General features: G+C 41.7%; 1 protein-coding gene across 4 annotated transcripts; it reads left to right on the top strand.

The window, feature by feature from the left end:
* The first annotated feature begins 357 nt into the window (after positions 1-357).
* On the top strand, positions 358-23,566 carry upf2 (UPF2 regulator of nonsense mediated mRNA decay). Of its 4 annotated transcripts, none has more exons than XM_044343169.1 (21): positions 358-460; positions 929-1,297; positions 2,373-3,152; positions 3,260-3,420; positions 3,576-3,767; positions 3,847-3,996; positions 4,581-4,684; positions 4,872-4,957; positions 5,238-5,346; positions 5,604-5,717; positions 6,009-6,125; positions 6,378-6,767; positions 7,456-7,731; positions 8,630-8,813; positions 11,690-11,838; positions 13,232-13,336; positions 13,447-13,545; positions 13,662-13,835; positions 17,913-18,054; positions 19,477-19,597; positions 22,292-23,566. In XM_044343169.1, the coding sequence occupies exons 1-21, from the start codon at positions 429-431 to the stop codon at positions 22,299-22,301; spliced, it is 3,864 nt and encodes a 1,287-aa protein (XP_044199104.1). In that variant the 5' UTR covers positions 358-428; the 3' UTR covers positions 22,302-23,566. The 4 variants fall into 4 exon arrangements, with proteins under 4 accessions (XP_044199104.1, XP_044199105.1, XP_044199103.1 ...); XM_044343170.1 differs by having other exon boundaries at positions 22,295-23,566; XM_044343168.1 differs by lacking the exon at positions 22,292-23,566 and adding an exon at positions 19,737-20,047.
* Positions 23,567-23,939: the final 373 nt, after the last annotated feature.

Consider the following 23,939-nt stretch of genomic DNA (forward strand, 5'->3'; position numbering starts at 1 on the left):
GGAAGAATAAAGTAGCATCACATGGAAATACTCGAGTAAAGTAGAAGTACCTCAAAAAGTGTACTTAAGTACCGTACTTGAGTAAATGTACTTAGTTACTTTCCACCACTGTTTGGAGCTTGTTGCCCTCAAGTGGTCAAATTAAAATAAAAAAAACAACCTTAAACTGTCACCGTCATGACAAACCACCGTTACATGAATAGCAACCTCAAGCATTGCCTGTGAATGTGAAAATATATAATACATATATTTACCGTTATTCATTAGCTGAATAACATTGTGATATAATTAAACTGTAACATATAAGTGCGTCAATTTATGCTAAAAACAAAACTTAATATAACTTAGTAATAATATTTTCAGTAAGGCATAATCTGTGGTACCAACATGAGAGGGTCCTTCCGTCGTTCACACGGAAACGAACGCTAATGACCGATGTTTGTTTTGCTACAATTAGCAGGTAAAACTTTTCGTTTTTACAGCACAAAACACGAAAACGAGAATAGCTAAGTAGGAATTTATGGTGTATTTTATTGTAAGGTTACATTATAGCGACTGAAAACGCACTAACTGTCAGTTTAACGCTGTCAAAACGTTTGTTTACATCGGTTTCAGTTCGTCCATTCAAGTGGCCGAGCTACCCGCGTTAGCTGTGCTGATGCTAACTCTAGTTTTCGTTATGAATTCAATTAAAACGTTAGATTATTTTTACAAAACAATAAAACTGGCTGACCTTTTCGAGAGTGAGATTACGCGAATTAATTAGTCATATCACTAATAGAAAGAGAGCTAATGTTATATAATGTGTTAAACGAAGCGGCTAACTGCGTGCGGAATGTTATTCCACCCAGTCTTAAAGGTTTCAGGAAATGCCTTCAGAACAGCAGTGAGTGTTGTTAAATAACCCTGTCTTGTTCTCTTTCCTCAGTATGCCTGCTGAACGCAAGCGCTCAGTAAACATGGATGAGAAAGACGTTTGCTCCTTCAGTAACAAGGAAAAAGAGAAGGACAGAGACGGCGAGAGAAGACCAGCATCTGCTCGAGATAAAGCCAAAGATGAGGCCAAAGTGAGCGGTAAAAAAGACAGTGGCAAGGAGGAAAAGAGAAAGCGCCTAGAGGAGGAGAAGAAGAAGAAAGAGGAAAAGGAGCGAAGGAAGAAAGAGGAGGAGAAACAGAAAGCGGAGGAAGAACAGAAGAAGAAAGAGGAGGAGGTGAAGAGACAGCAGGAGGAGCAGGAGAGGAAGCTTCAAGAGGAAGAGGCTAAAAGACAACGTGAGGAAGAGGCAGCTCTGCTGAAGTAAGTGTTGGTGAACTTTGCTCTTGACATTATTGTAAAGCCTCATTTTACTGCTGATTTTCCTTAAAGCCTTGTGTCAAAAATCATAACTCTGACATGATTCACACACCGTCAGATTCAGCATGATCTTTGGATAAACGTCCATAAATCTGCTTAGAAATTACAGGAAAAATATGTCTTATAATTTAAGATCTTTCATGTTAATCATCACATTTCTTTATCAAAGTAACCCAGGAGTAGTTGTCTGTATAGATGGTGATAAACAGGAACTCCTAATAGCTTTATGGTGCAAACTTACCAAAAATGTCAAACAAGTCTGGGCTAGAAAAACATGTCTTAAGGTGTATCCCACAGCTGATGATCCCCAATAGAAGTAAGAAAGAGAATAACAACAACAGTATTTCTGCACTATCAGTATATTTTTTGACATTATTAAGGTTCAGAATGTCCCATCATCATGCTCCTTATATTACTGGAAAACTGAGATTCTCCTCTATCCATGTTTAAAACCTGTGGACATGAATGCAAAAAAAACTCAGTTTTAAATTGCATAAAACTTTTTTTTTTCTAGTTCAACTCATAGCACTTCTTGGTAACCCTGAAAATAACCAGACTGGATGTAACATGCCCAGCTAGGACATGTTGTGACTCTTCCAAAAACCTGTTAATAAAAGTAAAAACTAAGCTAAAAAGCTGAGAGTTCAAAGTTAAAGGTATTTAATTATTTAGTAAGATGCTTTATCCTCAGATGTGTCACAACCTTTATTTAATATTTGTTTGTACAAGTATATAACATAAACTAATGTCACATACTATATATGTATATATACATACAAAAATATTTTTTACATGAGAATGAATGATTGTTTTATGTATTGAAAGCATGTTGATACCAGGACCTTGTGATGAAAGGCCATAAAAAGAAGAGATGCATTTATGCTATATGTCAGCTTTATATTTCATGCATCCAGCAGCCTGCGTAACAATTACAAGAGCCAAACCCAACACAACTACCTTCACTTTCACTGTTGTCTTGTTTTCATCATTCTTTCTCCCTTTCACCTCATGTCTGCAGGGAAAAGGAAGAGGGGCATCAGCTGCACCAGGAGGCCTGGGAGCGCCATCATGGCAGGAAGGAACTCCGCAGCAAGAACCAGAACGCCCACGAGGGTCGGCCCGAAGAGGCCTTCTTCAGCCGACTGGACTCCAGCCTTAAAAAGAACACCGCCTTTGTCAAGAAGCTCCGTACGCTTACTGAACAGCAGCGAGACTCGCTCTCCAATGACTTTTCCTCACTCAACCTCAGCAAGTACATTGGCGAGGCCGTGAGCTCCGTTGTGGAGGCCAAGCTGAAGATCTCTGACGTTGGCTGCGCCGTCCATCTGTGCTCCCTCTTCCACCAGCGGTACGCCGAGTTTGCTCCGTTGCTCTTACAGGCTTGGAAGAAGCACTTCGAAGCGAGGAAGGAAGACAAGGCGCCTAACGTGAGCAAGCTGCGCACAGACCTGCGCTTCATTGCCGAGCTCACCATCGTCGGCCTCTTCACAGACAAAGAGGGCCTTTCGCTTATTTACGAGCAGCTGAAGAACATTATCGGGACCGACCGGGAGACGCACACTCACGTGTCAGTGGTTATCAGCTTCTGTAAGCACTGTGGTGACGACATCGCGGGTTTGATTCCCCGCAAGGTGAAACTGGCCGCTGAGAAGTTCGGTTTGGCCTTCCCTCCGAGCGAGATCATCAGCACGGAGAAACAGCAGCCCTTCCAGAACCTGCTGAGGGAGTATTTCACATCTCTCACCAAACACCTGAAGAAGGACCACCGAGAGCTGCAGAACATCGAGAGGCAGAACAGGTGAGAATCAGACTGCAGTCAGTGTTTTGTTTTCTATAAGACACTTCTCTTTGGCCACTTTTTGTTGTTCACTATGATAAAACCTCTTAACATTTTCTCCTCTACAGGCGTATCTTACATTCCAAAGGGGAGCTGAGTGAGGACAGACACAAGCAGTATGAAGAGTTTGCCACTTCCTACCAAAAGCTGCTGGCCAACACTCAGTCCCTGGCTGATCTGCTGGATGAAAACATGCCAGACCTGCCTCAGGACAAGACCGTGCAGGAGGGTGAGTGTAGAATCATAGTTTAATTAAAACTAAAAGTGCTCTTTTAAGAGATTTGTTTTTATTTTACATATAATCAAATAGTGATTCCAATGAGGTGAACATGTGTGTGTCATGTTTTTCTTGTATGTAATGTTGTCTTCTCTCTGCTCTCTCAGAGCACGGCCCTGGCATCGACATTTTCACCCCCGGTAAGCCTGGAGAGTACGACCTGGAGGGAGGGATCTGGGAGGACGAAGACGCTCGAAACTTCTACGAGAACTTGGTGGACCTGAAGGCCTTCGTCCCCGCCATCCTCTTCAAGGACAACGAGAAGAGCAGCCAGGGCAAAGACAAGGACGACGCCAAAGGTATGTTTAATAAATCCACAGACAGAGAAAAAAAGATATTGGCACAGTTTCTTTTTCTGACTGTTGCTGTTTGGTTCAGATGGCAGAGAGGGGAAGGAGGGAGCCAGCACCACGGAGGAGCTGGAGCTGGAGCTGGAGGCTCTGGACATCGCAGATGAACCTCTTGAGATGGAGGGACCAGACGAGGTAGAAAACGAAGAACTGGCGAAAAAACTGCTGGATGAGCAAGGTAAACACCTCACAGACAAGCACCTCCATACATAAATATAATGGAAAATAAGTTCAAACGTAAGCTTATTCCATGACCAGATCAGGTGATACATCAGTCAAAAAAAGTCTGAACCATGGAGGGATGGAAAGAGATTCAGATTTAATTAGGCTGCTGCTGTCTCTAATCCTTACAAAGATGAGCATTTCTTTTAAAAAATTGTCATAGCCTGGAAAAATCGATGTCATCTATTATCTTCCAAAATCTTGTCTTTGTAAAAGAGAAAAGCTGCTTCACAAAGCTGCAGTTAAATCTGACAGACAGACAGACAGAGGGGTGATGAGAGAGGCTGCTGAAGTGAATGCACAGTCAGGAGGTTGTTCCTGTACGTAACGGACCGGACATTAAAAACTGTTGATCTGACAACAAATCCACACACAATAATTACACATAGACGCCTAAAACAGAATTTTCTAATAATCAACAAGAGAACAAACATGCAGTGAGCTTTTGTGCTGTCTGAAACCTTTTTGTCATGGTTTGTTATTTGCAGTGTGAGTGTTTTGGTTTTTACATACAGTGAAACTTTATTTTTGTGTGTGTAGAACAAGAGGATGAGGAGGCCAACACCGGGTCCCACTTGAAGCTGATCGTAGACGCCTTCATCCAGCAACTCCCCAACTGTGTCAACAGAGACCTTATAGACAAGGTGATGATTAAACTGTCATGTTGTAGCTTCGCTTAATATTGTACAAGTGTTGTAGGCATGTTTCCATCTTACCTCTGCTGATTTGTCTCAGTGTTACAAATTAAATGAATGAAAAATGTAACAGAACAACTGACATGCAAATAATTATGAATGTGTAGATTTATGAGCCCTGTGTTGACTCCTGCAGGCTGCCATGGACTTCTGCATGAACATGAACACCAAATCCAACAGGAGGAAGCTTGTCCGAGCCCTCTTCACCGTCCCCAGGCAGAGGTAAAGCTGAGCTAACTGGGAGAAGATCTACACATCAATTAAGACCATTAAAGGTCTCTGAGAGCATGTTTAGTACTGCTCACATTCAAAATGATGATTTTCTTCTGGAAAAAAAAACAATATAAAACATAAATGGAGGAAAGGAAACAAGCAGAAACACCGTAGGGTTTCAAAGGGTTAGATATGACGTTGTTATGGCGACTGACACCACCAGGTGTCGCTATGACCATCAGTAATGGTCTGAATGTCAGTGGAGCAGTGAGTCTCTTTCCTCTCTCAGGTTGGATCTTCTGCCCTTCTACTCTCGCCTGGTGGCGACTCTTCATCCCTGCATGTCAGACGTGGCTGAAGACCTCTGCTCCATGCTGAAGGGAGACTTCAGATTTCATGTAGGTCCACTTTGTTTTAGCTGTTGAATAAAATACTGAGTTTTATTGTGACTTTATAAAATCAATTTACATCAACTTTAACGGTGCAGATTGCTGTTCTTTATTTTGTCAGTCAACCTGTGTGTCCTGTACTTTGTTTTATTCTGCAGCTGTTGTTGCAGAAACAAGCTTGCAGGACTCTTGAGTGTCTTATATGAAAACATTATGAATTATAAGGTTTTTTTATTCATTTTGTTGCTCTCATGTCTGTGCTGTAGATTCGGAAGAAGGACCAGATCAACATCGAAACCAAAAATAAAACGGTCAGATTTATCGGGGAACTGGCCAAGTTCAAGATGTTCTCGAAAACAGACACACTTCATTGTCTCAAGGTGAGTGAAGAATGACTATCTGCTATGAGATCTGATATCTTTGTTATCAGTGAGCTGATCGATGTGAATGTTTTGACAAGAAAAGTATAAGTGGTTGTACAACCAGTACGCAGCCTCGTCAACTCTGGTTGGACAGTAAGAAGATAATAGTCTGACAGCTTTTAGTTAGAAAATCAACCTGAAACTATAAAAGTGGGGACAAGGGTCATATACTTTGTAGTTTGTGTTGTTTAGTGTTTGTTCTGCTTAAAAAAATGCATAAATAAAAGTATTAAACGTGTGTCCCAACAGATGCTGCTGTCTGATTTCACTCATCACCACATAGAGATGGCCTGCACCCTGCTGGAGACCTGTGGCCGCTTCCTCTTCAGATCCGCTGACTCTCACCTGCGGACCAGCGTCCTGCTGGTTAGTAAACACGCTCCTCTGATCCGGTTGCTGCCCGTCGTTTTCATAAGTTATTTTAAACATGTTTGATATTAACAGCTGGAATCATTACATCACATGTGTGAGCGGGAGGCATAAAAACAATAGCAGGTGTAAAACAGACATGTGATTGGTTTAGAGCTTTTAGTGACTCTTAAAGGACGTTTTGAGACTTTTGTTTTGTTGTCTTAATGTAAACAGCTGATCTTTTCTTGAATCCCGTCTACATTCCAGGAGCAAATGATGCGTAAAAAGCAGGCGCAGCATCTGGACGCCCGCTACGTGACGATGGTGGAGAACGCCTACTACTACTGCAACCCGCCGCCCATGGAGAAGACGGTGAAGAAGAAGAGGCCGCCGCTGCAGGAGTACATCCGCAAGCTGCTCTACAAGGACCTGTCCAAAGTCACCACCGAGAAGGTGCTCAGGCAGATGCGTAAGCTTCCCTGGCAGGACCCCGAAGTCAAGAGCTACCTGATCTGCTGCATGGTCAACATCTGGAACGTCAAGTACAACAGCATCCACTGCGTGGCCAACCTGCTGGCCGGCCTGGTGGCCTACCAGGAGGACGTGGGCATCCATGTGGTGGACGGAGTCCTGGAGGACATCCGCCTGGGCATGGAGGTGAGGATCTGATACTATCAGTACTCATCTACTGATACTAGAAGGAGACAGGAAAGCAAACAAAACCAGATGCTAATCTTGATTGATATTTTTTGACAGCTGCCTGGAGAGGAAGTCTTTGTTGTTACTGTTATTACATGACTGTGTGAAGAACACGTGCTTCATGCTGCAGAACACGTGACAACTCTGACCGGCTCCACCTGAGCTCAAGTCGAGTCAAACAGTTTCATTTGGTTAAAACTGACTCCAAAACCAGGAGAATCTGCTCATCAAAACATTTTTGTCTGTAGAAACGTTTTTGAAATATTAGAACATAAGAATAAGGATAAAGCTGCCGATATTATATTATTATAGTTTATTCAACAAGTCCAATGAAAAGCCAAAACCAGCAGTGTGTTAATGTCTCTCAACACTTACTGACTGAGCACTAAACCTGTTCATTCCTACTGAAGACGTAAACCTTTATGGAATATGATGCTTTAAAATGCTTCTCACATGTTTATACATCAGTTAAAATAATCCAATAATATGATATGTAATGATTAAACTCTGATAGTCACCAGTCTGCTGCAGGATACGAGTAGTTTTACTTCTGATATTTGAACATTTTGCTGTTTCTAAAGTAAGATTTTAAATGCAGGACTTTTACTCGAGTATTTTGACATTATTGTTTTTTTGTTTTTTTTAGGTCAACCAGCCCAAGTTCAACCAGCGGCGCATCAGCAGCGCCAAGTTCCTGGGCGAGCTCTACAACTACCGCATGGTGGAGTCGGCCGTCATTTTCCGCACCCTCTTCTCCTTCATCTCCTTCGGGGTCAATCAGGACGGCAGCCCCAGCCTGTTGGATCCACCGGAGCACCTGTTCCGCATCCGCCTGGTCTGCACCTTACTGGATACCTGCGGCCAGTACTTTGACCGAGGCTCCAGCAAGAGGAAGCTGGACTGTTTCCTCATCTATTTCCAGGCAAGTCTGCTCCCAGTACACCTCCAGTCCTGCCTAGACTTCACCCAGTTTATAGGAGAAGGCTGACTAGTCTAAATATATTCTGTATTTTTATTGTTATGACTCTTAATACTTTAACCTCTGTGGCTCTCAGCTCTTTTAAAAGTCATTGTAGTTTTTTTAGCAAACGTTACTCAAACAGGAGGAAATAGTGCATTTCTTGGGGACTATTTTCAGCGGTGGATGAATCTACATCTAGTGCTGCAGGACAGTGGGTGTGTGTGTGATTGAGTCAAATTAAACTAAAGTGTGCTTGTTCATGGTGATGAAGGAACGTGTCACCAGTGCAGCGATGTGACTCATCGATGAGTTTTAAACAAGTCAGAGGAATAAGATCATATCAGGCTTTTGATAAACATACGATACTTGTTAGTAGATCAGTTCATTGTTGGTTTTGGTCTTTTTATAGTATTTGTTGACAATTAGAAAAATACAGAATATCACCAGACTAACCCTTTCAATTGTTTTTGTCAAATTAAGCTGAATCAAATGTATAAGTTTTGCTACGACCACTGGGAGGCGCTAATGTCAGAAATTTCTGATTCTTCACATAATCAAGTTAAAGCATCGATTCACAAGTCTGTCTTCAGCAGTCAGGTGCTTATATGAACATTGGAACATGTTTCTCTTGCTGTAATGATTCCTCCTGTTCATACTGACCATTAGAAGATAAAGCACTTACAAACATAACTGGAACAGCTGAAGCTTCATATTAGCTTCAGATAAACATTTAAATAAACTTCGCACAGAGGGAGGACTGTTGATTTTGTCCACTTACATTGAGAAATTGTGAACTTTAAGGCGTCCGTAGTGAGTTTTGTGACTGACAGTGTTTTGTTGTGTGTGTGTGTGTGTGCAGCGGTACATCTGGTGGAAAAAGAGCATCGACGTCTGGACCAAGGACCACCCGTTCCCCATCGACATCGACTACATGATCAGCGACACTCTGGAGCTGCTGAGGCCCAAGATGAGACCCAGCTGCTCCCTGGAGGAGGCCACCAAACAGGTCACCGACCTGGAGAAGGAGGTGCTCATCAAACTAGGTATGAGCGACACGACGCACGCATAGCATATGTAAAGAGACACAGCTGTCTATATCCGACTTGTAATTAGCGAACATGTAAAGGATGTGAGTGTTTGCGCGGCAGCCGGTCGAGCCGGTCGAGCCGCTCTCGTTTCATCCTGGCTGAGTGACATTCCTCGCTGTGTAGGAGGACGATCGCGCCGCATCAGTCCTCACTCTGCTCTGTCTGTCAGACAGGTTTAGCTCATCATAACGAACGCATACCTAACACATACGCTCACTGTGTCACACCAGAGTTTTTAGGAATGATAATTATGAATTAAAAGGACTCGAGTCCGTTGCAGAGTTTCTATTTGCGTAGATTATTTTTGTTTCTCACCCAACCTGAAATATTATCGGTATTTTGGTTTTGTTCTTTTCCTTTCAAACGTCAAACATGCATCCGATCGTTTCACTGAAACAATTAGTCGGTTGATTGAAATGTTATTGACTATAAACTATTTTGAGTCATTCTCTGGTTTCAACTCTTTAAACATGAGGATTTCTTTTTTCTGTTGCTCATAAAAACAACTTATGTGTAAATGACATCGAGGACATTTTTTCACACTTTTCTGACAATTTATAGACGGTTTAATTGATCAGGGAGATGTGATCATGCTTTTTGTGATTTTGGATGTCAGATGTTAAATTTACTCCAAAACCTGACAGTGTTTCCTCTGTATTCATTCAGCCGTGGTGCACCACCGCAGCAAGAACATCACCACCGCTGCAAATCAAAATAAAGATTGTAATTTAGCCTTAATGTCATGTAGTCCAGATGCTGTAGAAGTAGTGATCATATAGTGATTAAAAAAACACCAGAACCTCAACTGTCATCATAACTCAGACCCGAACAGCAACAGATGTGGGACAAAGCTTGAATTATAGCCCAAAGAGCCACAGCTGTACTAAAATTACCATGGAAACACTGCTTGTATGTAAAAATGCTCCCTGCAAGTCAAAATCCAGGGCTTCAGTATCCTCTGAAGACTCTACTTCCCCATCGAGCTGACGCCAGATTGTTCATAAATCATTTTCAAAACAGAGAGACCTGATCTGACCCGATGGGGATCCAGAGGATCATTAGACCAGATCTAAGAACCCAAACAGACCCAGAATAGAGACACTCAGACTGCTGAATCTGATTAGAAACGGATCTGGTCACAGCCAGTGTGGACCGATCCTTTAATGGAGGGCGTCTTAATTGTTTTGCTGTATTATAATCTACAATAATTAAATCCACTGCTGCAGAATGTGAGTTTTCAGGAACAGAAGGCCGTAGCAACACAGATCTAAGAGATCAAATAACAAGGGAAGGGCGGAGCGATGGGAGGAGAGAGAGAGGAAGAAGGAAATCTTTGTGTAGCAGGTGTATCTCACTCCGCAGCCGGATAGAAAGACAGGAACACCTGCTTTGTTCAGCAGTTTCAAGGTGTCGACTCGGAACGCAGGAAAAAAAATGTAAACCACCGACTCCGCCCTCTGTGTGACTGAGTTTATCAGTGGTGGGAAAAAGTGCTCAGATCCTTTTTTACTTGAATAAAAGTACCAATAAATCCATGTAAAAATACTCCAATACAAGTAAAAGTACAGATGTGTTATCAGATAAACATACGGGGGGCCGGGCCCCTTCAAAGGGCCACAAGATAAGATAACAGGGAAGGAAAGAAGAACTAATTTATATTGAATAATCTAAACTCTTTGGGTCTTAATCAGTTATTTAAATGAAAATGTTTCAGTTAATTGTTTAGATGTTGGACAGAAAACTAATCTGCAACTATTTTTATAATCTAATAATCGTTTAAGTCATTTTATTAAAGGAAAAATGTCAAAGATTTGCTGGTTTTTAGCTTGTGCATGGTGCAGATTTAAGCTTTTTTTGTTTCATACATGATAGTAAACTGAATATCTTTGTATTTTAGACCGTTGATTAGACTCTAAGAAATTATAACAGACATCTTTCACTATTTTATTTATAGACAAAATGATTAATTGAGAAAATATAATGGTCAGATTGTTAGTTGCAGCCGTAGTCAAGAGAGAACAAAGCTCCTAAACATCTGGAATATGATGAGAAACACAAAGTAGATGCAGCTTTTTTTGGGGGGAAAAGGGTCAAAAACTGAAAAAGCGAGGAAACACTTGTTTAATTTATGTATTGTACTTTTTAAGATTATCATGTTTTTTATGTAAAATCTTTATCTACAAAGTAATCAGTAACAAAAATATATTTAATAGAGTTTAAGTACAATTATTTCCCTCTAAAATGTAGTGGAGTAGAAGTATTATGTAATAGAAAATAGAAATACTCAAAGTACAAATACCTTAAACTGTACTTTTCCACCACTGATGTCTGTGAGAGTGTGTGTGTGTGAGTGAGAGTGTGTGTGTGTGTGTGTGTGTGTGTAGGGGAGAGAGAGTGATTGATGAGGGCCACGGAGGGCCCCCCCAAGCTAAACAGTGGTTCTATTGTTTTACCTTTCATAGTTTAACCAGGATCAAACATTCCTCAGTCCTCGAGTCACACAAGACCTGATCTTCAACTTCAGTCCTCCCGCCTGACTGCATGACTTCACTTCTCTGCCGTCGCCACGGTTGCATAATTAGACTCTCGCGCTTATCATCCAGGTTGACCCATAACACAGAGAAAACACACTAATGGAACAGTAATTCCCTCCTGATTATTTGCTCAGTTTATAATTGAAGCCTTTGTCCCGTGTTGGGTTTGGTTTGGAGGTATTTATGATATAATCTGTCATAACCAGCTGTGTGTAATCTGATTACAGATTATTACATTATATATATGTTAACTTTACTAGTTTCCTCAAAAGCGTTTCCTCATCTTGTTTCTTAAAGGTCTGGTCATGGAGAAGGACGGTCGCTCCAGCGCCATGAGTGAAGGGGAGGGTCTCGATGAGGAGGACGACGACGACGATGAAGAGGGAGGCGCGGAGACCGAGGAGCAGTCGGGCAACGAGAGCGAAATGAATGAACAGGAAGAGGATGTGAGTCCTTTTTTTTTTTTTTTTTTTTTTTTTTTGTGACTCCACTGTGTCTGTCTGCTCTCCTGAATCCTGATTGGCTGTGGAAATAATTAGGGACTGAGTCCAAAAGACAGAGGACGACTGTAAAACATTTCTTTATCATGTGTTTGTTTCTTTGTTTCTTTCTTTATTATTACGCCACTTAAACCCTTGATTTGACCCCCTAAACATGCTCAAAAACTCACCAAATTTGGCACGCACATCAGGTCTGGTGAAAAATTTGATAAAATTAACCCCCAAAGTACCAAAATGTGCTCTCTAGCGCCACCTATGTAACTAAAATTGCCGCCACAGCCTGTAGGAATGTCGTAGAGAGATCGAACCAAAACTCAGTTATTCGTTTCATCAAGACCTACAAGTCATATGCTGACACCTCTGACCTAAATCCAACAGGAAGTCCGCAATTAGCCTTTCAAAATAAGACTTTGCCCCAATTTTGAAACACTATCTCCTCCGAGGGCGTTAATGGTATCTAACAGATGACTTATGACACTGTGCTGAAAAAAAGTTGTTAAAAACTTTTCATATCAGGTGACCAAAAAAAATCAATATGGCGTCTGACACAGACAAGTGAGGAACAGGGGAGAAGTTCAGCCTCCGTTTGTAAGCCTACCACCGACACTCTGCGTGTGTTTAAGTCCGTGTTGATCCATGTTGGCGTTGTGTTTCCTCGTGCAGCCGGGAAAAGCATCTCGTTCTCTCCAATGAAATCGGCGGGAAATCACCGCACGCTTTTTTCACTCGCACCGTCGGCTGAAGCCGGATGACTGAGTGTTTTCTTTTCGTTATCTTATCTTTTCTTTTTGACGCAGTTTGATGCATTGAATGAACTGAACTTCCTTGTTTTGAGTTTGTTTTGGGATATCGGGAAAACCCGACTTGGTTCCTTTATGACCTTTATAGACGTTCACTAAATGCAACCTGTGCTTGAGACATTACCTGGGGTCACGGTAGAATACATGTATCCTTTGTGGGGTTTGAAAGTGTGTCTTACTCAGACTTGGCTGAGTTAAATTTGCTCAAACCACAACAAAATGACCTAAAATTAGAAATGATTTAACACGGCGGGGCAGGGAGAAGCACATGCAGGCCTTAAACTACTCCCACGACCACAGAGAGACATCAGATAATAATGAAATATATTCATTCATCATTGTGTGGAATTCAATCTGTCTGTAATCAGGCAGCGGTCTACCACTTTAGATCAAAGATTAAATGTTTGAATGACAGGAAGTTGATGCAGTTCAATCAATAATCCAATATATTGTTTTAAATGACACGTGCTGTTCAAACCCAGAATCATATATGCATCGATCTTACATGATCAGTTTTTTTTTGTTGTTTTTTTTCACAGGAAGGGTCTGAGAACGAAGAAGAGGAGAGGGAGGAAGAGGAAGAAGAGAACACAGACTACCTGACGGACTCCAATAAAGAAAACGAGACGGACGAGGAGAACAACGTAAGATCGATCGATTTGAGCACACAATCGTTAACTTGAAGATTTGTACGCTGTCATGTTAATTTGCTGTGTGTGTGTGTGTGTGTGTGTGTGCGTGTGTGTGCATGTAGGAGGTGACGATCCGCGGCGGTGGACTGAAGCACGTGGCCTGCGCCGAGGACGAGGACTTCATTCAGGCTCTGGATAAGATGATGCTGGAGAACCTGCAGGTATTAACATCCTGTTGTATGATGACGTGTTCACCGCAGCGCTTTCATCTAAACGTCCCCAACGCAGGTGAAGATCCGCAGCTGACTTTATGTGTGTGTGTGTTTGGTCTCCGCAGCAGCGTAGCGGCGAGGCGGTGAAGGTGCACCAGCTGGACGTGGCCATTCCTCTGCAGCTGAAGAGTCAGCTGAAGAAAGGAGGATCGGGACAGCAGTGCATCGGGGAGGGAGACTCCGACATCTCTGACACCATGCAGTTCGTCATGCTCACACGCAAAGGCAACAAGCAGCAGGTAAAATCTGCTCTTTTTTTAGAGCTGTTTAAGTGTTGCTGTTATTTTTAACACATGGTGGAAGGATTGAAAGACTGATCAGATTATAGTAAAGACAGAGAAGATTAAAGCTATAATATGTAATTATTCCACATTAAAATGTCTAAAAACAACTAGACCTATGTTATATATGTTGTTGAGTTGTGTACTTACATTATCCCAAATGTTTACAACAATTATCAAACCCAGATTAATCTGTAATTTAATCAAAGTAACGGACCGTTTCATTTGGTCGCATGTCAATGGTGTCATACCTCCTCTACCAAAGAGTAAACACGCACCAGATGCATACGGCGACGCTGTGTTTGTCCGCTACAATGGCGTCTACCAAAGAGTAACTTACACACATACAAGATAATACATATAAATTCACTTTTATTCAGTTTTAAGCCACATTTTCATGATAAATTTAGGTCGTTTTTAACTATATCTTTTAGCCGGAAGAAGGATTTTAGTCATTGGACGTCTGGATCTTAAGTTATCAGAGAAATAAACTGGACAAACGTTAGCAGCAGCTCGGCTAACAGCAGCTCCAGGAAGTCCGGTGGTCACCAAACATCGTTGGAGAAATATTGATTTATTTTTTTTTTAGGTGAAACAGCTTTAATTAGTATTTTAACGACTTTAATCTGCGTGTACATTTGTTCTGGAGAGGAGGAGACATCTGCAGGTAATTTGGCTCCCGGTAAAAACATCCCGGCTGAAATGAGATGTTGTGCATTTAAAACCGTGAGGGAAGTGAGGGAGGAGGAAGTGAACAAGCAGCAACATCGTCTTTGTAAGAAGAAGAAGAAGAAGAAAAAGAGTAAATTAGAAACGTGTCCTGATGAGAAATACAGGAACCACCTGCAGTAACCAGTTAGCTCAACTGTGGTGTCATTTGTGAACAAACGTCTCTCAGAGTCATTAAAGGCTCGTTCATGTGCTCGCACAAGACAACGACTGAGTAGTGAAGAGAGTCTTAACTCCAGGTTCACTCAGGGTATTTACAGAGCTGCGTTTTTTATTCTGATTGAATCAGACGCTGGTTTGTTTTCCACCTCGGTTCAGTTTGTTTTAGCAGCTTTAAACACGGCAGTCGTACTCGGTTACGGACCAAAACAAGCTAACCGAGACTGTTCTCCTTTCTTAGTGTGTCAAACCTTTTAGTGATGTCATCGTGTTCCCAGGTCGCAGCAATTACTTAAAACTTTTCTGCAGCACGTTTATCACAACTGATAAACAATAATGGCCGAAATTTAGAAAATGAGACCCGACTTCTAATAAACCACAATTACCCTTTTAAAATTGAGGTCTATTTTCTTCAAAGGCAGTTTTGTTAATAGCTTGAACACTCAGTAGGACTCCGGTTTGGATCAGGAACAACATTTAACCACAACCTGACCCAGACTGGTGTTTAATGACACGTCGCTCTCACGTCACCTCGGCTGTCATCAGTCACCACAGTTAGTAGTAAAGGTTGTTGTTATTGGATGAAGGAGCTCCGGTTGATGAAGTAAAATGTCTTACATTAAAAAAAAACTGAAAGAATGAATGTAAGGATGACTGGACTGTTCTTGATTTGTAATGAAGCAGCGGCCATAATGAAGAGCAGGAACGCCACTACGACACCAAACACACGAAGAAGAAACACAAAACTGAACCAAGTGAAGTCGTGATATCAAGACTGACAGAATAATTGAATGAATGCAGTGAAGAACTCACTAATAGACCAGTTTCTCTGCTGAGACATCACAACTTTTTAGTTTAAGGACTCGGTTACATAACGAAGGTGTCACATGACCTATTAATAAGATCCTCAGTCGCTGGTCCTCCTCAGGTCTCCTGTTTGTTTTATAAGGTGAGGAAGGCTCGATCACCCTTTAGTTTTACCCTAAAGAGGACCTAAAGGACCCAGCGGTGTTGTTGGATCACAAAAAACCTCCAGAAATAAACACAGGAACACGACCGTAGAGTAATTAATGACAGAATATCTGAGACATGAGGAGAGCAGTGATACACTTTCACTGTCTCGTCCCGCTGAATGAAATTCCCTCACACACACGCGCACACACACACACACACACACACACACACACACACACACACACGGCCGAGTCTAACTGAGCCCAGGAATAATATTGACTCTGGACTGGTAGCTGTGTGTGTGTGTGTGTGTGTGTGTGCATGTGCGTGTGTGTGTGTGTGTGTGTGTGCGCGCGTGCGTGTGTGTGTTTAGGCACACTGCGGTGGTGGAATGTGTGGTTTGAGGGCAGAGGCCGGTTCTTGTACTGTAGGGTGTGTCCAGCTTTTCTGCCGGGGGTTCGGAGGTTTAATAGAGCGTTGAGTCCACACGGCTTCGCTCTGTTTAAAGGACAGCTGCCAGATACACACAAGCAAAAAAAAAACTTTTAAAAAAAAAAAAAATCACTTTTTTTTTCATGTGAAAAGTCGGAGAGCACACAGAATATCTTTGTAGGTGCTTTAGTGAGCCGTGTAGATGGGAAACGCTATTTCTCTCTCTCTCTCTGCCCCCACTGTAAACACACCGCAGCGAATAAAAGCATCCTGTGTGTGTGTGTGTGTTTGCTGAATGTCTCACGCTACGCTCACTACACACACACACACACACACACACACACACACACACACAACATACTCTCTACTGCTTCTCTGTCCGACATACTGGCATCGATCTACTGTATCTAATACATGATTCACTCTGCTCTCATTTAAAGCAGCAGATCCCAACTGTTTCCTTAAGAAAAAAGGGTAAAAGTAGCTTCCTTCTTTATATATGTTTCATTATATTCATTGCATTAAAAAAAACAATAACAGCACAGAACGATTAACTGTACAATGAACCTAAATAGTGAACTTAACACCTGCAGAATTTGTGTATAAATTCTGAACAGATTATTTCTTGTGGATATCCTGTGTTTTAGCAACATAACTCTATGTCTGTGTTATGATTTTCTTTTAATTTCTCTATCATACATACATATTAATAATCCAAGCAGCCTTGCTTTTAATGAGAGCTCTGAGCCTGTATTTCTTGAGTCAGTGATGGATGTCAGGTGTGATTTTGGTGAAAGCCAAACATGTATTTAAAAGTTTATCTGAAGCTAATATGAAGCTTCAGCGTCCAAATGAGTCAAATCAAGTAGATATCTTTCAACGTTACAGTCTTTTTAGTGCCAAAGTTCCTCTTTTTGTTACTATACTTCCACCTGCAGCTCAACAGGGAAACACTGTCCGAGGAAACACAAAGAGGGAATTCGATGCTTAAAAGACTGTAAATGTGTCAGATATCCACTTGATATGACTAACTCAGACTGCTGAAGCCTCATATAAGCTTCACAGAGACTTTTAACTGGCCTCCATCACTTCCATTGAAAGCACATTTGAAGGATTTGAAGGAAAACCTCTTTCACTGTTCATATGGACGCCTGACTGTTGTTTTTAAGACACACTTGAAAAGGAATACTTTGGCATTTTGGGAAATCCACATATTTGCTTTCTTGCTGAGATGATGAAAAGATTGATACCAAATCCACCTACCAGCACCTCTAAAGTTCACTAATAACACTTCATATCGTGTTTGTTTGATCTTTACAAAAGCAGAAATGTAAAAACAACAATTTATGGTTTTAGGAAGAGTTACTTTTTCATGACAAACATCAATTTATCCATCCAGTAAATAATTCTAGCACTTAACTTCCTGTAAAAAAAAATGATCATTTTTTCTGGGAATTTTATGATGAAAGCAAAGTTCAACTTCTTAGGAAACACGATAATTAGCTTTTCTGCCGAGTTTGATGAAAAGATTGATACACATACGCCTCCACCCCTTCATACAGAAGCAAAGTGTGTGTTCTTTACACTTTCTTGCACAGATTAAACAAACAAGAGCTTTAGAGGTGCTGGTGGGGGGTTTTTGTTACCTTCCGACATCTAACTCTCTGCAAGAAAGTGGATGATCGTACTATATGATAAACTGCTCCTATAACGTCAGGTTTGAAGATGTCTCTAACATGTGTCTGTCTTTCCGGTCAACAGTATAAGATCTTGAACGTGCCGCTGTCGTCCCACCTGGCGGCGAACCACTTTAACCAGCAGCAGGCTGAACAGGAGGAACGCATGAGGATGAAGAAACTCACCCTGGACATCAACGAGAGACAGGAGCAGGAGGACTATCAGGGTACGACACACGTCTTAACTCTGTTTCTGTTCACTGTAACATTAAAAACATGAGCAAAGACGTCCGTGAGGAGGACAGAAACTGAAATATCTCATGTTTTTTCTCTACACTCTTATAAATACGTCAACAGAGAATATGTGAGGTGATAATAAAAAATTAAGAAAACAAGAATTTGTAGCAGCTCTGCCACTAATAATACGTCCACATCAAGCTAGTTAGATTTAAAGGTGCATATTTTTCTCTTTATTTCAGCCTTCCCTCAATACTAAAATATTTTTCTCACCCAAAAACTCTCCAGAGTAGATAAATCTAAAAATGCTGGTTTGATGTTTTGGTTTGCATGAGGAAAACTTTTGCTTACGTCACTGCTACAGTACATATTTCTGTCAATAGAGACAATCACACAGCTTTTAATTAGTCTTTAACATGTATTTATGTCAGACAGCTCGTTTGCAACCGTAAAATAATGATTTGGTCGTCCGGGCTGCTTGTCCTGCTCTTTACCAGATGTCGGCTGTAATGCAGTTTTGTTGTTTGCCGACTGAAAAGGTGTTTCACTGTCTTGCAGGTGTAAAAAAAAAAAAATAGCTGCTAGTGTAATCAACTGTTGTATTTTAACCATAAAGTTCACTAACTAGGGCTGTAGTCTGCTGGTCGATTAGTTGGTCGATATGCTCTCGTCCGACTAAATTCTCATTGGTCGAATAATCTCCGTGTTACTTTCATAAACAGAAAAGTGCTACATCAACAGCTTTCCAGGATTAATCCATTATGTCCTGCGGCGGGAGGGACAGACTAACAAATTACCTGTGAAAACAACGGGGGTGTATTCAAAACACCCCCGTTGTTTTCACAACTTTGAACTCGCCCAACCTAACGGAGACTGCTGGGTCTAACTGTACTCAACGTTTACTGAACGTTTACTGAATCTGTGTTTCTCCATAATGACACAACGAGAATCCCCGCCAGGCCAAAAAAATGTTTTTAATATTTGAAATCGATAGCGTCTGGGAGCGTCTGTGCAGCGCTGTTCCGGTACGTGAGTCAACGTCTGTCGTTGCCTGGGAAACCACTGGTCGCGCGGCTCCGTTAAGGAATATGTTTGCGTCGCGAGCGGGGAAAGAGCGAGGGGCAGAGAAGTAACGGTGGATGTGAGCGGGGCGGAGGAAAAGGTTAGTTGTCAGTCTGGCAGTAAATGTACAGTACAGACTACAGTGTGTCAGTTAATAAATGCTAAAAAGTCACGTCTGTTGTTTCCCCAAATGCTGTAAAAGTGAAGCGGGTTAGCTCCAAAGTTAGTTAGCAACAACGGGCTACTAGCTAAGCCTCTACTGTCAGTCGTGCTGATAAGAAAAAAACAGGTTTAAGTAACATTTATGATTAAACTCTTTGTCCTTCTGTGTTTTTTTGTGTGTGTTACAGAGATGATGCAGTCCCTGGCTCAGCGCCCGGCCCCGGCCAACACCAACCGGGAGCGCCGGCCTCGCTACCAGCACCCGAAAGGCGCTCCCAACGCCGACCTCATCTTCAAGACCGGAGGAAGGTGAGACCTCAGCTCCGATTCCCTGACGTGCTGGCTGGGTGATGTGAGGATTAGGGCTCATTATCTTTAGTAATGGACTGCTGACACCCCCCCCTCCCCCTCCTCCCCCCACACACTTATTGATTATCTCTTTGAACAGAGTGAAAAGGGCAAGAAATGAAAGGCATGAGAGGCGAGACAAACAGGAGAGGCAAGACAGGAAAGACAAGCAGGAGAAAACCCAAAGCTATGCAGCGGAGTAGTTAAGAACAGCTGGACTTTATTTAAACGTCATCAGTCGAGATGAAGCTTCAGAAAAGTTAATTTAAAAACAGAGAAAAGGTTTTGTTGAGGAGTTGGTGTTCCTGTCTCCTTTTCTGATTTTCAGGTGAAATTATTTATTTTCTTTTGAGAGTTCTGGAAATATTTGGAAATAAAGTTGACTTGAAGTTTATACTTTGTTAGCATCAACAGGACCTCGTGTGTCTTTTTCTTGCTTCTGTCAAGTGGAATGACGACATGAACAGGGTAGGAGGTGTAATTCATGCATACGTGACATTTAAGCTCGTCTGATGGCAAGTCTCTGCAGGCGTTTCTTGGCACAAACTAAAACACAGATGAACATAAATTCATTTGGCAGCACAAGTAGGAACGTTATTTGTCAGACAGTGGCCAAATGTGTTAAAACACACACACACACACACCGTTCTGCTGCCAGAAACACTCACTAAAGCACTAAATGTGGATTAATCCGCCGCTGAAAGTAGTCCCCAACAAATTTCATCCTGTTTGTTCACTAAAAACTACAGCTGTCTTAGCAAATTATTACTAGACCTCTCTTTAAAAATGAAACTACATATTTGTGAGCCGTTTTTACCGTGAGTTATTGTTTTATACTGCAGCAGCATGTTTGACAATCAGCCAAATTTATGCTTTTAGAGGCTCAAACACACTTTACATAGAGAATAAAAGCAGTAAAAGAGAATAAAAGACAAAAATAAGAATTGAGCATTGGTTTAAAAAAAAAAAACTGGAGATTTCCAGAGACTGGGGCTGGCGATGGAGAAGGAGCGTAGAGCGTAAATACATTTTTATACAGAATAAAAACCTCAAACCAAACGTGTTTTTGCATTTAAAGGGTTTAAAACATAAACCGTTTTCAGACTATAATGTAAAACCTCTTTCACACATGCTGGTGACGAACATGTAGAGGGTGACGTCCGGCTGACGAAAGACGCTTTCACGTTGGGCGAGCGAACCAATCACAAGACTCCATTGATTATGTATTTGAGGGTGATTTGATAACTAACAAGCAATAATACTTCTTTTTTTTTTTTGCAAACAAATTCTTTTTTTCAAGAATGGTAGGAAACTGGACAGATTGAGAAATAAAGGAGCTTCAGCATCCATGAGCGTTGCGTTACGCCATCTGCTAAACTGTCCGTGCCCCGTCTATTCCAGCGTCGCCATGGCGTGTGTGAAAAGGCACAAGACGGAAATGTTCCTGAATGTAGCCGCGGTTGTGAATCACGAGCGGTGCCTGAAAGTTTAATCCCAGTAATTTACCAGCAACTATGTGTGAAAGAGGCTTAAAACAGAAAGAAAAGCTCAACAACAATCAACAATCTTTGACAATCAAACCATCATACGTCTTAAAGTCATAAAGTTGTAAAGTAAACTTGCTCCCTGCGACATTTTAAACTGATTTGCTGTTCAAATCGCCAAAAAATGACTATTTCCTGTGACACCTTCACAATAAAAGCCAAGTCTGTGTTTGGACAGTTGAACATTTGTAATATGAAGCAGCAGTAACTAATGTTAGCAATAGCAGCAAGTGTAGTAAGTTAATACAGCTCTGATACAGAGTTATAAGATCCCTTTATAATACACTAACAATGTAAAAATGTATTTAAAAGTTTCACTTTCACTGTTGTTTCACTGTCTGATGAAACACGAAGAGGGAATCTGATGTTAAAAAGACTGTAAATGTGTCAGATATCCTCTTGATATGACTAACTCATACTGATGAAGCCTCATATAAGCTTCACAGAGACTTTTAAATGCATTTTGCACAGAGTCACTTACACTGAAAGCACATTTGAAGGATCTTTTAACAGCCAGTATGAACAGGAGGAATGACTGTTGTTTTAAGACACACTTGAAAAACTGTGAACTTGTCCTTTTAAGGGAGTGAACAGTAAACAGTGAGTCTTGAATCCAGTGTAGGAATGATGGACTCCACCACCAACAGTGAAAACTACTATGTAGAAAGCTAATTACAGAATGTAGATACATTAAATTGCTATTGCAGAAAAAAAAAAGAAGCAATTATTGCTTCAAAGTTAAAGGTCCAGTGTGCAGGATTTAGTGGCATCTAACAAGCGTGTTGGAGAACCAACAAGTGGCTGCAAAACTCGCCAAAAATGTGAAAGGTCATCTCTAGAGCCAGTGTTTGGTTTGTCCATTCTGGGCTACTGTAGAAACATGGCGGAGCAACATGGCGGCCTCCATGGAAGAGGACCCGCTCCCTATGTAGATATAAAGGTTCATTCTAAGGTAACGAAAACACAACGATTCTTATTTTCAGGTGATTATACACTCATTAAAACATGAATATTCTATTATAGATCTCCCTGAATTTTACACACTGGTCCTTTAAAGTTTTATCCATGACACTCAGCATGTCTGCAGTAAATGTCCTGCTCTGTCCTCCAGGAGACGCTGATGGGAGTCTGGCGCTGGGCTGAGCGAGCAAGAGAGAGAATGAACGAGAGACAAAGAGAGAGAGAGAGAGAGTGAGAGAGAGAGAAGATCGGAGGGGAAACCGGTCTAAACTGGGAACGAGTCCTCCAGACCAGACGCCCACTGATGCCGGGACAGACCAAACCTCCCCCCCTCCCCCCTCCCCTGACCTGAACACACACACTTACCCTACTGAGGGGCCCGGAGCCCGACGAGGAGAGACACAACCGGGAGCTGGGGGTCAAAGGTCAGGGGTCAGACAGATGGCTCTCTTTCTTTTTTGTCTGTTGCCTGAGATGACAAAAAAAAAAATCAACTGTCTTGACGAGAGAACGAACTACAAAGACAACTAAACACCGACCGGCCGACTGACGGCGAGACGGACAGGAAGGCGGGATGAACGGATCTCTTCCCCCCCGCCGTCGCACCGAGTCGAGGAAAAAAGTGACTCATATTTAGGAGCTAAAAAAAAAAAATCTGCGAGTGGACAAAATTGAACTAGCGAAGGCATAATGGATGTTTTGTTTTTGTATGTTTGTGTTTTTTGGACGCTGAAAACCGGGAACAGATGATCCAGTCCAACTGCACGCCGTCGTCAAGGCAGCTCTGAGACGGAGACGACGGTCGGAGGGGCGGGCGGGACGGCGAGGTTTTAAACACTGGTCGCGTGTTCATATCGTAGACTGTTCGCACAACGATGCAGAGGAAGACGTGACGTTCCGTACACCGAGAGGAATCATGTGGTCGATTTTTGAAAAAGCAGCTGATGGTGTGCGACTCTTGTTCTCGTGGCGTTGTGACGCTGTCGGTTTGTGGGACGTCGCTGCTGTTCTTCTTGCTCGTGGCGCTTTTCAACAGTATGTCACTCATGTTCCACGATGACCATCCACCGCTTTTTATTTGCGTTTTCAATTAGTGCGTAAAAAAGTACAAATTAAGTTTCTACGCTTAGTTGAGGTGACAAAAAACGATGGAAACAGACTTTTCTTTGTAAAAGTGTAGCGTCACTCACAGTGTTTACCCTTTGCGATCAATCTGATCAATTTTTATTTATTACCCGGATCATAAATGTGAGTGCAGAGAACTTTTGGAGAACAGAAACGTCACGTGATCGAACCTCACGGCTGCGTTCAGCTTTTCCTTAATGTAAAAGGTGATCACCATCCACCTGCTGTCATCCACATTTTCAATCTGCATATAAAGAAACCTGAGTGGAAACACTGGAAATTCAAAAAATAGCTGAAATATTGCAGAAAAGTTTATACGAGTATCAACAAAGTGTAAATGGTGAATAAACATTAAACTGAAGCTTCCACTGAAGAGACGAAAACATCAAGTCTGACTGTAACGTTGCTCAAATTAAGACATGAAACAAACAGAAATGTCATATTTTATTATCATGTTTTCCATCATTTGAGCTTTGACTGCTGCTCTTTTAATGACATCATCTCACCTCTTCTTCTTCTTCTTTTTCTTCTTCTTCTTCTTCTTCTGCACCACCAGCTGTTTATCTCGACGACTGAATTTCTAACATTCAGGCTGCGAATCTTTTGTTCTTGAAATTTGCTTTACATATGAGTGGAAACTGAGCTAACGTCATGTAGCGCTTCTCGTTGGGGTG

The sequence above is a fragment of the Thunnus albacares genome, chromosome 23 (assembly GCF_914725855.1).
Source record: "Thunnus albacares chromosome 23, fThuAlb1.1, whole genome shotgun sequence".
Taxonomy (NCBI): domain Eukaryota; kingdom Metazoa; phylum Chordata; class Actinopteri; order Scombriformes; family Scombridae; genus Thunnus; species Thunnus albacares.